The 18,134-nt window shown below is 37.5% G+C and overlaps 2 protein-coding genes across 2 annotated transcripts; one reads left to right on the forward strand and one right to left on the reverse strand.

Annotated features, from left to right (window-relative positions):
* Window positions 1-9,996: 9,996 nt before the first annotated feature.
* Window positions 9,997-14,470, forward strand: LOC101161087 (carbonic anhydrase). The gene is made up of 7 exons (XM_023964792.1): window positions 9,997-10,128; window positions 11,137-11,334; window positions 12,338-12,456; window positions 12,763-12,855; window positions 12,983-13,045; window positions 13,177-13,332; window positions 14,330-14,470. The coding sequence occupies exons 1-7, from the start codon at window positions 10,095-10,097 to the stop codon at window positions 14,447-14,449; spliced, it is 783 nt and encodes a 260-aa protein (XP_023820560.1). The 5' UTR covers window positions 9,997-10,094; the 3' UTR covers window positions 14,450-14,470.
* A 565-nt stretch (window positions 14,471-15,035) lies between these two features.
* LOC101164343 (vesicle-trafficking protein SEC22b) lies at window positions 15,036-18,079 on the reverse strand. The gene is made up of 5 exons (XM_004078887.4): window positions 17,747-18,079; window positions 16,477-16,586; window positions 16,242-16,402; window positions 16,019-16,165; window positions 15,036-15,945 (listed from the first exon to the last, which is right to left on the reverse strand). Exons 1-5 carry the CDS (start codon window positions 17,942-17,944, stop codon window positions 15,791-15,793), a joined length of 771 nt encoding a protein of 256 aa, XP_004078935.2. The 5' UTR covers window positions 17,945-18,079; the 3' UTR covers window positions 15,036-15,790.
* Window positions 18,080-18,134: the final 55 nt, after the last annotated feature.

Here is an 18,134-nt window from a genome sequence, read left to right on the forward strand (position 1 = left end):
TTCCAGGCTCACTTTCAGAAATGACAGACTGCAGAGATACAAGGAAGGCTTTTAACAGAGCTTTTTAAACATGAGTGCATGTGCCCTTGGGGTTACCTAATGGCACTCCAGTGTGCAAACTGTTTTTCTTGTTTCAGTATATTTTAATGTTTAAATCTTTCTGTGAAACACAGCAAACTGATTCTATGTAAGAGAGTTGCTTTACAAACAAAAGAGGTCTTTTGCTGATTGGGGGTTCTTTGACTTTAAAATCCTTTTATGAGGTGTGTATCCTTAAAAAAAGGGCTCAGAATCACAGGTTTGTCGTGTTGAAATTGACTCATGGACAAGTGAAACACATTCTAATGCTAAACCCAAAATTAATACATTCGAAAACGCAAACTCAAAATAAACAAAATATTCATTACATAAAAATAAATACATCTGTATCGTTTTTTTTTAAATGTACTGTAAAATTAATGAAGAAATACTTTTTTCTTCTTTTTGCAACATAGTATTGAACTGCAGTTTTTGCCTAAATTCACCCATCTTAAAAACTATTTTTTGGTATTCTGATGACTTTCATGACTACATTTGAATAAAAACCATGAACTGAGATTTGCAGACTGCTTCTTCAAACACATGGGGAAGAATCGGCCGCTCTTTAAAAAGCTCTGTAACCTCCAGCGTGGTTCAGTGGTGGGATGCAGCCATGGCTGTCATGAGGCGTCTGCTTAGGTTCATGATAGATAACTTTATCTCCTTCAGCCACAGACTCCAAACACAGAGACAGCTTAGAATCTCAAAATACAACTCAGTCTACTTCATGATGGTGTCAATTAAAGTGGCGAGCTATCATCTTTGAAAATGTAACAATTTCAATGTAAGCATGTCATTTTATTGCATAAATGGATTTTAGCGTCAAACTGGGATTGTTGAATTCTGTAATCTGGAAGTAAGCACTGTATGACTTATCTTGAAATTAAAAAAAACAAAAATGAAGTACCATTTCTGTCATAAATTCTGTTTAGTCATAATAAGTCATTCAAAAAGAATGGTGAGTGAGTCTGTGCAGAACTGAAAGGCTGGAGGTGTGTGATAGTGAAGTCAGATGTCATCCACCCATACAGACGTCATTTGCAAGTCCATGATAATTTTAAAACACGTTGGTTGTCTGCATTAATGATAAAACACATCAATTTTTTTTAAAGTCAATATGACAAAACTTTTTGTTTGATAGTTTGATTGATTTCTGTGCTGATGTGTGATCATGTGCTTCTGATCCCGAAGGACCAAACTTCCAAGTTGCGCGAAATTATGATGAAAATGGGATTGCTGATCCCATTTCTAAAGCTGCAGCAGCTTGTATTAAAAGTTTTTGTCTTTTGGAGTAAATCTGAATGCATTGTTGCTGCACAGGAGTGTGAAAATTGCTTTTCAGAGGAGCACTTGCATCAAAAGTAAGAAAATTAAACAAAAGTGATATTAACCTAAAGTGTCAGACTTCTGTGATAAATACGCACTAACTCCAATCACTTCCTTGACCACAGATGTAAAACCTTCCACTAAGGCCTCCAGACGCTTCTACAGTGAAATGTGATAGGATGTCAACTGCGCAGCAAACCAGTTATAAAATTTCTATCCAACTAAATATGCTTCCCAAACAATTATCATTGGTCAATGATGGGATTGACTAAGGGTGTACCCTGCCTTCACCCAACAGCAGCTGGGTTAGGCCCCAGCTACCCAAAAGGGACTGCGTGGGATTGGAAAATGGATGGAGGGAAAGTGGTAGGGGATGAAGGCTGACAAAGCAAAGTCAGGTGAATAGATTGCAGAAGTCCCCTACTTTCTGCAGAGTCAGTCACTGAAGACCCCAGTCTTCACTTTCATTTTAAATCTAGAATAATGTGAGGAGCTTCGTTGAATTGCTTTTTATGAATGAGTCTTCCCGGAGGAGTTAGAGTTGTTTAAGGTGCAAATGGGCTTTTATATTCCACCCTATGGATTACAAATGGGATGTCACGTAACCTCATATGTTTGTGAAGACAGGGGACTTTGCAAGTCCACTAACAAACAGAATAGCATGCAGCAGCAGAAAATTCAACTTGGTTTGTAGCATTAATGAGTTAGTAGTAAAATTTGTGCAACAACTGCAATAAATAAAAAATGTGATTTAAAAGCCAAATGGCAACAGTTCTGAATCATACAATGCAAACTCTGCAAAGGTTGCTTTGTTTGTATTTTCCAATTTTAGTATTTAATAAACTAAAAGACTTCCAAATGTTCAAGTGGAGTGTTTACACTTACGCGTTTATGCACTACAAAAGCTCTCCCTTGGACTACACCCCATCATCTGTGACTGGCTCCTGGACTTTCTGACTGGCAGGCCTCAGTCTGTCAGAATAGGGAACAGGACTTCAGCCAGCATCATCTCTAACATTGGCACACCACAGGGCTGTGTTCTCAGCCCCATCCTCTACACCATGTTCACCCACAACTGTGTGGCCTCTCATAAGGAAAACATGATCCTGAAGTTTGCTGAAGACACCGCCATGATAGGACGCATCACTGGCGGGGACGAAGCAGCCTACAGGAGGGAGGTGGCCAGTCTGGTGTCATGGTGTTAGGACACTAACATCACCCTCAACACAGACAAGACAAAGGAGATCACAGTGGACATAAGGAAGGAGAGGAACCCTCAAAAGCCGCTGCTTATCCGGGGACTGGAAGAGGAGTGGCTGAGCAGCTTTAAATTTCTCGGGGTCCACCTCAGCCAGGACCTCACCTGGACACTCAACACCACCCAGCTGGTGAAGAAAGCTCATCAGTGGCTGTACTTCCCATGGAGGCTAAGGAAGTTCGGCATGTCCCCAAAGATCCTCAGCAACTTCTACAGCTGCATGGTTGAGTCCACCCTGACCAGCTGCATCACAGTGTGGTACGGCAGCTCTATCGCCATAGGCTGCAAACGCCTGCAGAGAGTGGTGAAGACTGCATCAACTGCACCTTTGCACATTCTCATTGTTTATAAATGGTAAATGGCGTATACTTATATAGCGCTTTCTACCTTCTTTTGAAGGCCCAAAGCACTTTACAGTCACAGACTCATTCACTCAGTCACACACTGATGGAGCTCCACAGCCAAACACTGGCCCCAACATCCCACCATAGGCAAGGTGGGGTTCAGTGTCTTGCCCTAGGACACTTTGATACATGGGCGTGCAAGGCGGGAATCGAACCTGCAATATTACAATCATGGGTCGACCGCCCTACCGCTGCACCACGGCCGCTGTGGTCTTGCACATTTACTTCGTGTAAGTCTCCTTGCACAATTAAACTCAGCTGTATTTGCACAACATCTGTTTTATATAAAGGTTTGGCCATTTACTGATGCATAGTTATATTTTATTTATGTTATATGTGAATTTCCTTTATCCTGTATATATCCTACTCCTATCTTTAATTTGTTTTCTTTAACCCTTGTACTATCTTAGATGACCCCACCCTTACATTGACGTGTTCTCACTACCATGACAAAGGTGGATAAAGGTGGAAAGATTTCATGCAATCCATGGACACCAGTGAAGATCACAAATCATTGAAGAAAAAAGGTTCAGAGCACTGTCTAGTGGGTCTAGATGACCCAACTCCCAATGTTAAAGTGCCAAGGATAGCACAAGGGTTAAGTGTATGTTCATTTCTCACTATAAATAACCCCAAAGTGGTGTTTTGATCTGTTCACAATTTCTAAATATTCCTCTAAAAACCTGCGTAGGTGTAACTTTGGTGCTGCTATTAGATGGGCACTGAAAGGGATTGTGGGATACCATTCTCTTTGCCTGTCCGGAGGGATTTGGGTTTAAGTGTGAGTTTTTGACCAAATGTGTTTAGTTGTCAAGCTGTTTTAATGTGTTTTGCCTAATTATTTGTACTGTTGTATTTAATTCTTTCTGCACCATGAGTGAGAGGGAGGGAGAGGATGATGAGTTTATGTGTAGTGAAGTAATTGTAAATTCGGAGATATGATATGTGCTTACAAAATGTAAATCTGTATTGTTTCATTCATTTTATTGTTATAAAAATGAGAATGTCTGCAGAATCAAATTTAGACATATGAGAGTTCAACAATTACAATAAATTAAGATGGAAAAAATTTAATTGAATTGGATTAATATGACATTTAGTTAGATAAATATGTAAATTTGAGTTGTAAAAAAATATTGAGTTGGATAGACGTAAGAAATTAAGTTGGATAAATTTAACTTAATTACTTGTTACCAACTGAGGAGCCGGTTTAGCTCGTGCTGGTTTGCGGCGCCTTCCGTCCATGAAACCAGGGTTCGACTCCGGGCTGCTCCCTGTTCCCTTCTCTGCTTCTGTGCCAGTCCCAGGCCTGGTTGCCTTGAGAGGGTTGGGTCAGGAAAGGCATCCAGCGTAAAACATTGCCTAGTTTACCGTGCGACTCATTCCCTGTGGCAACCCCTGATGGGAAAAGCCAAAAGGGAAACAACTTGAATTAATTTAAGTTGGTTATATATACATATGTGTCACAATGAGAATAAGATCAGAAACTCGTGCGTTTCCTTTGTCCGTTCTTTTTCTCCAAGCAGAAACTCTTTCTTTTGCTGATGCAGCAGTATTACTTTTTTAATGGACGTATAATCTTCATACGCCGTCATTAAAATCTCAGACTCCGTCTCACTGGAGTATAGCGCTCTTTTTTTCACCACGCATATCCATGGTGACTCCGGAAATCAGCGATCCATTGAGAATGTCTTTATGTACCTGCTGTGCACGCCCATTAACCTAGGGTTACCAAGTCGAGTGTAATTACGCCAACTCATATCTGTTCTTTTGGAACCAACATACCCAGAGTAAGCAAGTTCAGGCGGATTTTAGCCAGAGTTCAGGATTAAAGTCAGGGTAGTTTAAACATGCTTCCTGGAATACCTCCCTGCTGTGCATCGTCAGCAGGTTTGGCTTAAACGAAACCAAGGAGAGAGGAGGACGTTTCTGCTCAACAGGAAAAATGTATTTCATTTATTTGTTATTCATATAATTTAATGTGGTTTTAGGATGTTTTTCTTCAAAGTTCATTTGTAACATGGGTATTTTATCTGGGTACTTGGTGGAAACACTGATGACGTTTATTGCCCACCCTGGGAATTGAACCCTGCACTTGACCAACTGAGCTATCCAGCTGAATGTGATGTAAACTAGGAATATTAGATGTTGCAGTTCTTCAAAAGTATTCTGGAGGCTGGTAGCAATGTTGGAGTCCTATCTTACATCCAAAATAATATTTACCACTTAATTTTCAATTTCCTAGAGTGTTGATGGGAGAAAACCCACCAACCAAGCAAATCTTGTGGGAAAATCCAATAGGTGACATTATGGATTATGTATAAAAATCTGGTTTCTTCTGTTTTTCTGTGCAGGTGGTTCCTCCCTGATGGATCTTGCCTGCACTTACCTTATTAGTTCACCTTTTGAGGTACATTTTATGAGTCGTCCGTGCTTGTCTGGTCTGTTTGCTGCTGACCTCCTCATAATTTACTCTGTACAAGTATTGCTTGGTTTTGTTTTCTGCAATAATTTCCAGGTTCTATTCCTTTAGTTTTTCCACTTATGAAGAGTTTATGAGTCCACTTCATCCTGTAACCACAATGGACCTTTCAATATAAATGAATCAGTGTTCAGTACAAAAGCCACCATCCTTCATGGTCTTCAAGTTTATAAGTGCATATGTGCAGGTAAGGAGTTATACATGCTTAGGTTTTCACAGCAACATATTGTGTTGTTCTTCAGGCAAACAATATACTTCAAAATGGCTCTGAGATTGAGTGCTGTGCTTTCCTGCAGTCCACAGCTTTCGTGTAAATAGAACGTGTGCAGAAATAAAAATGGAAAAATTAGAACCCACTAAGGATGAACACTGACTCTCCAGCAGCTGGAAACTCGTGTCAGATGAGAATGGGACTAAAAGAAGATCCTACTCATGCTATGACAAGCAGTCCCATGTTCCAGCTGTTTTTAGCAGACATCCTATTAAATATGTTTTGTGCAAAAAAGTCAACATTTTTCCAGATGAAATATTTATTTCTGATGTTCTTTTGTAAATAAACTGCTGTCTCCTTTTTAAATAATTTGTCAAACTTTTACAAGTTTGGACTGCAAATATTAAAAATGTGTACTTTCAGTTGATGTTTATTTATTTTAATGAATTAAATGAAAAAGCTCAAAACACATGAAAACTGAAAGACAAGAGCTTCATGGAACAGCCATGTTTTCATATATCTGGTGATATGCTAGTTTTGTATACAGAGCTTTTCCACCTTTGACTCTTTGTTTTGTCTAAAACAGTTATAAAGGCATCTGCTCTGATCCAAACTTTCACTTGAAGCAGTTTAAACGTTAGTAAATCTTTAAATCTTTGCCCAGTGATTTCACTCCAACAACTTTCCAGAGACAGAACTTTGCCATTGTTTTACAGAATATAAAACCAAAAAGTCAACATTTCCCATGTTTAGATCCTCTGTTTACAGATTTGCATTATTTTAAACCAAAAGCAAAAAGAAGATAGTTTTCCTATTTTAGTTGACATCAATTTATGGACCCACTCCAGTCATCTTTTGATCTATTGTAAAAGTGTTCCCAGTGGTCTTTTAACTATGATTATGATGTTTTTAGCCAAAAATTGAAAAACCCGTGCCGTTTTCTAGGACATAGCTTCTGCATAGCAGCAGTAGTTCATTAGAAATTTGCCTCTAAGACTGTTGGCAATGAGCAATCGGGCCCCCACTTCCCTTCCCCATTGCTGAGGGTGCTCTGTTTACATGCTCTCCAGATAGCTTACAGTCCCTCACACCCCCCACCTAACATTACCAGTGCATCAAAAATGGCAAGCAGTACTGGAGCTATCCTGTCGTACAGTTTAGAGCCCGATTTCAGCTCAGACGAGGATAACAAAGACATACATGGGTCTGGTAGTCTACAAATGGATGCATCAGAATGGAGCAGAGCAGGGAGCTTGCGCCCCTTCCCAGCATATTTTCTACGTCACAGATACACTTTTTTCTAACATTTCTTTTCTGCTCCTGATCAACAACAATTTGAATAAAGAAATATTCAAAAATGCTATTTTCAGCATATTTTCCTTATACCTGTCCTCCATCATCAGAAAAATACCACAAAAACATGTTGAAAACACAAGTTTCATTAGGAAGAAGCTGCTTTATTGTAGGGGTAGAGGCTGACTGAATCTTGTCAGACTTTGGATCTTAGTTAGAGGTCTAAACTCCCAAAAGTCGGGATTTTTTAATGCTTCAAAAACAGTTGGTAAATAAAATATATCAAATGAATCCTGAGACAAACAGGAAGTCAGGAGATAACATGGTATCATATGAATATGTTGTCAGATTTGAAAGATGAGCATTGCATTTTAGTGTACTTTACTCGTTTATAGGGAGATTCAGGAGTCCAGAAGTAACGTTACAAAGGCTCCATTTTGAAGATTGATTTTTTTTTTACAGCAAAAGATTGAAAAACCTAATTTCCTTTCCCAGCTTTTACATTAGTTTTCTAAACTGCAGTTACTCAATGAACTGGATATGGCTGTGTCTAGGGTGGGTTTTGGACCAAACAACGTATGCACATTACATCTTCTAAACATTCACTGACTGTGCTGCTGCTGTAATCCTCATGTTTGACTCAAATCTTGAACAGATGGAGGGAACCTTTACCAACATCAGCACCAGATTTCACACACAAACTCACATTTTTGAGTGTTTGTCTGCTGCATAATCCTAAGATTCCAGTAGGGTTTGTTTGGATTTTGAGAGCCAACACTATCTTTCTCAGTAAATCCTTTGAAAACAGAATCGTTCAGCAAACTGAGGTGGAGGGATTCTGCATGAATCCTGAGAGTTTTTGTCACATAAACCCTTGACCACCATCTTTGGCTCAGTCAACACGGCGTATACCATCCCTGAGGTGAGGGGATCGAGACTTCATGTCAGCATGTTTATGGGGGGATTTTCTGCTCCAAGATGGTGTTTGGTTGGTTTGTGTTGAGAGCACGGAGTGGATTTGACACAAGCGAGAGCACAAAAAAATATAATTCTTGAAAACAGCAGACCTTTCTTTGCCGCTTGGGGTCAGACTCAGCACAGAAGCAGCCTGGACCAACGTAGAAGAAGGATCAGAGGTATTCCTGGCAAGTTTGGTACCCAGAGCGAAAAACTAGACACCCCATATCCCACCCCCTCAAGGACTCATCCATATAAACACAAGAACATGATATATTATTTCTGTTACTTTATTAACTATTGAAATAAATACAAGTTATCAAGAATATATGAAAAAATAGGATATTTTAAATCACCAATGTAAATTGCACAAATCCTTCATAACCACAAATAAACAAAATGAAATGAATAAAAAATAGCTGTTGTTTTATTTATTCAATGTATTTTAATAATATGATATTAACTAGATTTTGTAATATTATGTATTAATTTGTTGATATTATATGTGATAAATTGTTAAATGGGATTATTAAATGAGTTAGTAAGAGTTAGAAAAGCTATAAAACCTTAAAAATTAAAATTCAACAAAAATGGATTAATTTAGCATTTAATTCATAACTCAATTAGTTTAATAATAAGATTTAATTGTAAGATTGCTTCTACTTTTTTACTTAGTAAAGAAATTGGCTTGCTCAATTTATTGAAATGTTTCTTTTTAATAACCACTATTCATTAATGCATTTTAAATATAAAATTAACGAAATTCACAAATAAGTAAATTCTATTTTAAATTTTACTTTTTCAAAATTGTTTCCAATTTTTGTTTCTGCACTCCTTTTTTAAATTACATTGAAATTGTAAAATAACTTGCTTTAATTGATTTATCTGATAATGTTTTATATGTGTTTTGATTACTATGATAATTTCATAAATAAACTCAAACAACTTACAACTTCTAATAAACACATTTGAAATCTTGGAATGCAAGTAAACGCTGCTATAATTTTCTAAGTATTGCAAAATACACCAGTGTCTCAAATTCTGCAGCTGCTTTTGAAAACGTTTGTAAGTTGAGTTTAGATACAGCAACACTTTTGACACAACCCAAACGGTTAAATATTCAATTGGAGGATTAAACTGGAAATTAAAAAATACATCTTCTTTTTGTTACATTTTCTACAAAATGTACAAACATTGTGGATTTTTTTTTATTCAACCATATTCATCTAAGAATATTTTGAGTCAGAAAGAACGAGCCCTGCTGCAGGTTGTCACTGAAGGATTCGGGGCTAAAATCATGGGATGTTGTATGCGTTTCCATCTAATAAGCAAGACTTTGTGTTATAGGAATTGCATACCAGCAGTCAGATTCATCAAAGGAGGAATTATAAATTTCAGTTTATAAAAATTATTTATTGTATTGTTTACACTTTTGAGAAAAGCTAAACACACAAATAGAACACAGAAAATCTAAATCCCTCAAATGCAACTCAAATTTATATTATATTTTGGTCAAATTTGTGAGTGTGTTCTTTTTTTTTTTTTTTTTTTTTTTTTAACTTGTCCTGTCCAACAGCTAGGCAGACAGATGAGAGCTGAGGGCCTCTTGGGTTGGACATATTTTACTTTAACAAGAGGGGTTATGTGAGTGTGTTCTGGCTTTTCCTTCCTTCTTGTCTATGTAAAACAGACAATGCGGGTTGGGGGGTGGGGGGCTCAAGAAAGCGGGGGGGGGGGGGGGGGGCATTTCAGGGGAGTATTGCCCAAAATACAAATTTCAGATGAAGGACAATCCTGACCAAGAGCAGAGAAAACAATCCATCCAGACCAGTGCTGCACACTTCTCACAGCATAACACTGTTGCAAAAAATTGATGGATGGATGGATGGATGGATGGATGGATGGATGGAAGGCAGAGAGGTGGGGTGGAGGAAAGGTGCTGCATGCTTGTCCTTATCTGCAGACTGACAGAGGACCCTTCGAGCAAACCAGGCCCCTCAGCCGGAGCCACTATAAAGGGTCGCCAACACGGATTCTGCGCAGTTTCCTCTCCGTTGGCTGTTCGGACTGACATAGCAGACAGGCATGTCTCACGCGTGGGGTTACGGTCCATCTGACGGTAAGACACGTGGCTTTCTGCTTCACAGTCTTCCTCGCTTATTATTACTGTATTATTTTTCTTGTTGACGAGATTTTTATCTGAAATGTTATTCTTACTTCATAAAATGGTAAATGGAAATATCAGTGATTATTTGTTTGCAAAAACGTATAGATTTTAAGTGGTTCTATAATAGTTTTTATCTTAAACCTAGGCTGTGCGCAATTTATAATATTAAAAGTGATCTAAAAATAGCTTTAAACAAACGATTTAAGTTTGAAATTCAAAATAAATTTGCCTGTTATACGAAGCAACGAAAAATGCGCGTGACATGCAGCGTGCGTTTTTTAAAACATGTTAAAAATACACAAAAACAGTTAGGTAACCTATGTTAGAAAAACAGTAAAAATAAACATTTTAGTATTTTGTCAACCGAAACACTAAATGCACTTTAATTTGCAATTAATCAAGAAGCTACTTAGAAAAGATATTATTGAATTTTTCAAAAATCCCTTCAACATTTGTTTGATGCATGTTATAAAATCAGTTTGCAGCATAAATGAGCTTTGCAAAGCTAAAAAATAAAAAAGGAAAAACATTTTTGCACAAATAAAAAAGAAAAAGCAATTTAGAGATGTAAAAAGCCAAGATCTGTAGGAAGCATAAATTATTGACTCTGCACATCTTAAATGTTCTACTTGACTGAAAACTATTTAATCTTATTCATCAATAATTCTTAATCTGTTGTCTTTTAAAATATTTTTCTTCACACAAATGCATTAGTTTGAATTTAAAGAGAGTTTTTTTATGTAAAAGTGGTTTATGATTCATTCCCCTTTGGTCAAGAAAGGTGTAATTTTTTATTCTTCTTTGCTTTTACAGAAGTCACATTTTAAGTCATTGTTAAAGCCTATAAATTTGTTTTTCCAACTGAATGTTAAAGATGAAAAAAAAATGTAAGCACTTTTGTAAGTTGGATTGTTTGTTCTTATCCTTTGTCTTGTTTTTTTTCCATTGTTTCATCTGAAGGACCTGAAACCTGGGCAGAAAACTTTCCTCTAGCTAGTGGGCCCAGACAGTCTCCCATCAACATCGTCCCCAAGGAGGCCCAGTTTGACCCCTCTCTGAAGCCCCTGAAAATCAGGTACGACGCCAGAGACGCTAAGGGCATCCTCAACAATGGACATTCCTTCCAGGTGGACTTTGTGGATGACACCGACAGCTCCAGTAAGAACTGCTCAGCTCCCTATTTCTGTTTTTAAATACATTCATAATCGTTGTTGAAGTTGGATTTTTTTATTAGAGTTTTAGTATTTCCCTGATGTACTATTATGTATTAACATGTTGTTTTTTTTTCCCATTTATTTACTTGACTCCATTTAGAAAATAATTATAGAAATCTTGACACAGACGTTCTGACTTTCTGCAACGAAAACAGTCCAATGACGTCCTCTCCCATTTGTCCTTTTATCAAATTTGAAACTTTATCTGACGGTTAACAGACGCTTGCAGCCTCGCCCTGTCATAGGCGAGGTTTGTCCAACTGTCAGCCAGCAGGGCGCACGAATGATGAATTATGGGATTGATACTCGCTTCTTAAACAACTTACCTTTTAGGAAACATTCATATTTGCTCTTTTCTTCATAATCAACATTTAACCTACATTAACCTACCTTATGAACAAACATCACGAGGCTTAAAGAAATGTGGTAAAGAAACTATTACTATTTATTATAAGGTAAACATTTACTATTAAGGTGCTAAAAAAAAATCACTGTCCAAAAAAAAAATGTAAACCCAAATCCTCATAAAAACACATTTGTTTACAAAGCTGTTGGGTATTTGCTAAAAAAAAAAAAACAAAGCTTAGTAAAAGACAGAAAAAAAAACACTTTATAGAAATATTTCAAAGAAACATTTGATTATAACTAACAATACCAAGATCAACAGCAACACGTAGTTTCATTACATTACTGTTAAAGTCCTGACTCACTTTAGGAAGATGAAGAGAAAAAATCCTTTTGTGTTTAGAATCTATCAATTCACAAATGCAAGTATTGTAAAACCAATTATTTCAATAGACAAAGTAATATTTACAAATCCAACATCAGGCATTTAGAACTAAATAACTCTTAAGGATGCATTTATATTCTTCTATTGCATGAGTTTAACAAGCAGCTGTGCCTTCCTGACTGCATCTACAGTCATGTTGTTGTGTTTCCACGACCAGCTCTGACAGGAGGTCCCATCTCTGGAACCTATCGTTTGAAGCAGTTTCATTTCCACTGGGGAGCCAGTGATGAAAGGGGCTCAGAGCACACCATCAATGGCATCACGTTTCCTTGTGAGGTATAAACGCGGCATCTGCACTTCCCTGACTGCACCTCAGACTGATGGACCTCTGCTTGTCCTAAAAATGAAAAAAGACACATGAGGTCGTAATGAAACATAAGCCTTTTACTAAATTGACTTTTCTTGGGATTACATGGCCAATCGGTTGAGTAAACTGTCATTAAAACAGTTTTTAAAAAGATTAACACATAAAATATTAAATCAATTTGGGGTTTAGTTTTTAGATTGGTGGACTCGTACAGTTCAATCGTTTGGTGATCTGTTAATGCTGCCCAGCTGAGAGACTCCTTTTTTGGTTTTTAGCTTCACCTGGTGCACTGGAACACCAAATATGCCAGCTTTGGAGAGGCTGCAGACAAGCCTGATGGCCTGGCTGTGGTGGGGGTCTTTCTTAAGGTGAGAATTCCTACCTCAACACCCTCAGCTTGGAAGAAGGCCTCAGATATTGACGTCTTCAAGATTTAAGACAGATTAGACAAATAATTAACAGTGAATCTGGAAATTAATTTTTAAAATCCCTTAGATCGGTGCTGCCAATCCCAAGCTCCAGAAGGTTCTGGACGCACTGGATGCTATCAAGACCAAGGTTTGCTGAATGCCAGCATGATCAATGCAGTGAAAGTTTTATGAGATTTAAAGTATCAAACCGACATAGTTTTCTTTCATCTTTCTTTACTTGCTCCTTCTTTCCATTGTCATTTCCATGAATGTCCATAGGGAAAGCAGAACGTCTTTGCCAACTTTGACCCAAAGACTCTTCTTCCGGGTTCACTGGACTATTGGACTTACGACGGCTCTTTGACAACCCCGCCCCTCTTGGAGAGTGTCACCTGGATTGTTCTTAAAGAGCAAATCAGCGTCAGCCCTGCTCAGGTAGTCAAGTTACTATTAACACTTGACCAACACACAAAGTAAGTTTGTATGTAAAAAACTTCAGTCAGGTGAAGAAAAAAATAATTCCAGGGTTCAGCCACCAAAGATTCAGATTATATTTCAAATTCTGCTTTTACATCAAAGGTTTTCTTGTAAAGTTGAAACACATTAGGATGCACTAGGAAAACTGAAGCAGAGCTAATAGGACAGGAAAAATGTGCAGTTCCAACAACTGTCCATTGGGGGGAAGTATTGCACATAACAAGCTGTACGTAGAGAGTAAAAAAATAAATAAAAAGGCAGGGAAAAGCCTTTTTTCCTGCTGATCAACATCACTACACCGTAGAGCTAGAGCTGTGGTGCTCTGGACACAGCTCAACAGATAAGCAGTAGTAAGTCTGGTTAATTCTGGGATGGGAGACCAGGACAACCAGGTACTTTCATCTACTGCAACCACATGGTGACACTTTCCAGTGTTTCCAGGTGTCAGTCCCAAGTCTAAGTAAATGCACAAGGTTGAATCAGGACCGGCATCTGCTGTCAAACCTGAAGCCAAAACCACACGAGCAAAGCACTGAGTTCTTTGCTGAGGGGAGTAGCTAAAATGACTAACTAAGCTTCACACTAACAAGAGATTCTCCAAATGTTTCACAATTCATGTTTTTCAGGTGTACAGTATAATACATTGTACATGTATAATGTACATTATATTACATTGTTTACTCTTTTTGGCTGGCTTCTACTTTTTGGCTCACTAAATATGTGTGTGTGTGTGTATTTGTCTTGTCCTGACAGACAGAAGAACCATTTTTTTTCACACAAGCTCCACACATCACACACTGATATTGCAAACCTTTATACTGATGATGATTTTATTGGCGGTTTTCTTGACTTTTATTCATCCAATTAATAAATTTTCTATTGTAAATGATTTCCACTGATTGTGAAGCAATAAAGTGTGGTTAATTGCTTCTTTACTTCTGTTTTGTTTCACTAGATGGCTAAGTTCCGCAGCCTCCTCTTCACTGGGGACGGAGAACCTCTGTGCAACATGGTGGACAACTTCAGACCTCCTCAGCTCCTCAAGGGTCGTCGGGTCCGGGCTTCCTTTAAATAAACACGCCTTCCTTCAAGTTTCCCGCTGCTTGATGAATGTTTTATTTGAAATGTTTTCCACACATGCAACTTCTTTAGTCTCACTTTGAATTGTATTACACTCCCCTTTAGAAAAACTTCCAGAACAATTTTAAAAATATTTCTTTCCCCGTGTCATTTAGACTGCACACAAATCTTTCCTAATTAAAAAGTATTATCAATTCAAAACTTTGGAAACTTTTCTTTTTATTTAAAGTTGCACTAGGTTTTAAAAAAATGCTTTCGGTGAGCAGTATGCAGCCAATAAAGCTTGCTCATTTGAAATCCTAATGAGGAAGATACATTTTTGAAATTCCCCTCATTGATTAAAACAAATCCTTCTTTCCCTTTTGGCAAAAGCTTTTATTTTGAAAATTTTATACAGAAAGATTTTTGTTTCTTGGTGACAGACTGAATGTGCTTAATTGCTGTGACAGAAAAGGAATTTAAGAACACCAGTGTGTTTACTTATCATTAGGACCAATGGAAGAAAGAGGAGCATAGCTAATCTAATTTCTATTAGAAATTAGTGTCCCCCTTTTTTTTCAATATATGCAAACTTTAATAGATTTTTTTTAAAGTCTCTCATGATGTGGTTTCGGGAATCCAGCTTTGACCTCTTATCGTCTTACTGCCATCACAGCGTATAATTGTTGGGATTTTCATCACTGAAATATCATTCCAGCAATAAAAACTCAAACCAACCATTTGCATCTGTTTTAATTTTGTTTTTTATATATATAACAAAACTGAGATTCAAAAACCCTGAGAAAGCAAAAGACAAATACAAAACTTGTAAAAAATTATTTCTTAAAAAAAACATCTAAAAACATTGACATATTTGATGCCGAACAAAGCAAAACGAGCTTGTGCTGAAACAAAAACACAAACTTTACTGTAAAAAATAACTGAAATAAAAATAAATAAAGGAGCTGCTATGGTTTTAAACACACTAAGATTTGTTCAGGAAATATTTTATTAAAAAACAACAAGTCTTCATTTTTCTATTTTGATCTTGTAACTCAACTACATTCTTTATGCCTTAAGACGATCACAGTGATGAATTTATGAATAAATTATAATTCAAAATTTAGAGGAAAACTACGTTTCTTTACCATAATTTGTTTTATTTTTTAAATTGCGTTTCTTCTCTCCAAATACATTAACAATAGACGATGTAACAGCGTACGAGAGGATTTCTGAACATCAGACTCCATATTCTTCACGTCAGTAAACAGTTCAACCACCTCAATAGAAATGACTGGACCAACAAAAAAAGAAAGAAAAAAAATACGGATAACCACAGTTCTGGTTTGTGCATCCATTAGAGCCAGTAAAACCGCACATAGATGATGAGTGTGATGAAGACCACAGCCACGGCTGCCACCTTCGCATAAGTGGATCGAGTGTTGAGGTATTTGGCGTCACTGCGGTATTTCTGGGACAGGTCTGACAGGTGGCTGGCTTTTGTGTCCAGAGCTGAAAGAACCACAAAACTTTAGTGTCACTTACTCAACCCAAGATCTAACACAAATATTTCAAGGAAACGCACAAGAAAGAGCCTCTCCTCTTTGCAGGACCTCCTCAATATTTGTCACCATGATTCTCTGCACATCCTGCAGCTCTGTGCTGACGCTACCCAAGTTCCTCCGGGTCCTGATGTCTACGTATGACTTCTTCTTTTTCTGGATAAATGTATCTGGAAGAACGCAAGATGTCAAAGTTGCGTTCAGTCTGGAAGAAAGTAGAGATTGTTTACCCCATCCCATCCATACCAAACTCAATGAAGGAGTACGGTCTTGTCACTGTGGACGCTCTTTTTCCATACTGCTCATGGAACTCATTGTGGAGGTCTTCAAGGAAGGCGAAAGCCATCTTTTTAGGGAACTTAGCCTCACACAGGGACAGGTAACATATACCCTGGGCTATCAGGTAACTGGAAAAAAAATCCAAATTACTATTAATTTATGTCATAAAAAAAAGAAAAGAAAAGGAAAGGGATTTTCTCACTGAAAGTTCATGCTCCCGGCCTCCAGGGTGCACCGCTCTGGACTGTTAGCATTCAGCTTACGGAAGAGCTGTTTGGCCTGACTCTGCTGCTGCTGCAGGTCTCTGCCGGACTGAGGGGGGGAAACAAATGCTGAGAAGACTACACCAGCTGGGATTCAACATGCACAAAAGCACAATGATTTTACTGCACAGCAATGATAATAACTTCCTGAAAAACCAGAGATGCAGAGTTCTTCCAAAAAATAAAAAAAAACTTCAGAATCTAAAAATAATACTAATAATGGCGTTTTCGAATCTATCCTTAATATAAGCATTTGAATATTTCTAAAAATCTTGTCAATATTGATCAAATGTAACTGAATTGTGTTTTCATTGTAGGTTATTATTTTCATGCAACGCCTTCACGCTTGACCTAATTTCCAAATAAACAAAAATATACATTCGTCAATGTTTTTGCCGTTCAAAGTGATGTTAAATTAATGTTCATTTAATGGTGCGTTGCAAACCAGCAACATAAAACATGAAGGGGGTTAGTTACTTAGTTACTTAGCTAGTTTGAATTTCTGTAACTCCTTTTTCTTGAATTTGCTCAAAACCTTTTTAAAGGTTTCCTGCAATTCAAAATACAATAAAGCGCTTTATCTTAAAATATCTTTCATTCATGGAGGTCTAGGCTGAATCTAGCCATAATCATAATTCATATCTGAGAACATTCTTTACCGTTCTGACAAATCTTCTTCCATATCTCTTTAATTTCGTTTATTGACCTTTTTAAGACAAACTAAATGTCAAAGCATTTTCAGAAATGTTCATTACTTTCGATATCTTTCAATAATTTTCGATACTGGACACACAAATGCTGAAAACCAGAATGACCAAATGGGCGGGGCGATCCTCGGGTCAAGCCCATTGTGTCTGTGATGACACTACAGTTCTTCCACGTCCTAGTCTCTGGGGGATTCAAAGTCGGGTAATGCAGAAATAAATAAATAAAATAAAGAAATGAGTCGGTCAGGATTTCTGGAAACGTGATGTTTGCAGATCACACATAATTGGTTAATTGTGCTCTAAGTACTTTCCTTTTTTTTATCACGACAGCTCGTCACAGGGAAAGAAAGAGTAAATAAAATTTTTACTATTTTAAACTAAAGCAGTCTTTATTTTTTCCCTTCGTTTTGAACACAAATGAATCAATGGAACAAACAAACCAAACTTTTTTGTGGGGTTTTTTGGTGCTCAGCTCTCCGATACCGATAATTCATGATCATACCTGCTCGTCTTCCTGGATGGATGCCGCCAATGGAAGCCCGTCTGCTACTCGAGCGATCATCGTTAGTAAGATCATACTGAACGAGACCAGCCTGTTTTTGCAAACTACTAAACAATATTGTTTATTTTCTCCTTGTTTGTATCGGCGATAGGGTTGAAGTGTGTGGTCCGTCGAAGATTTCTGTCCGAGTAGCAACATACAACTAAATCGAGCTGTACTTTTTTTCCCCAATGTGATACATTTATATGTAATCGAGCCCGCTCAGGTTTAACAAACTCCTTCTGATTTTAAGACTAACAAACGTCACAGATATAAATTTTTTGTCTTCACACCACTCCTAGCAATCATCGATAACAAGCTAACAACATAGCATAGCTGGAATAACTGC

Source organism: Oryzias latipes, chromosome 17, assembly GCF_002234675.1.
Source record: "Oryzias latipes chromosome 17, ASM223467v1".
Lineage (NCBI taxonomy): Eukaryota > Metazoa > Chordata > Actinopteri > Beloniformes > Adrianichthyidae > Oryzias > Oryzias latipes.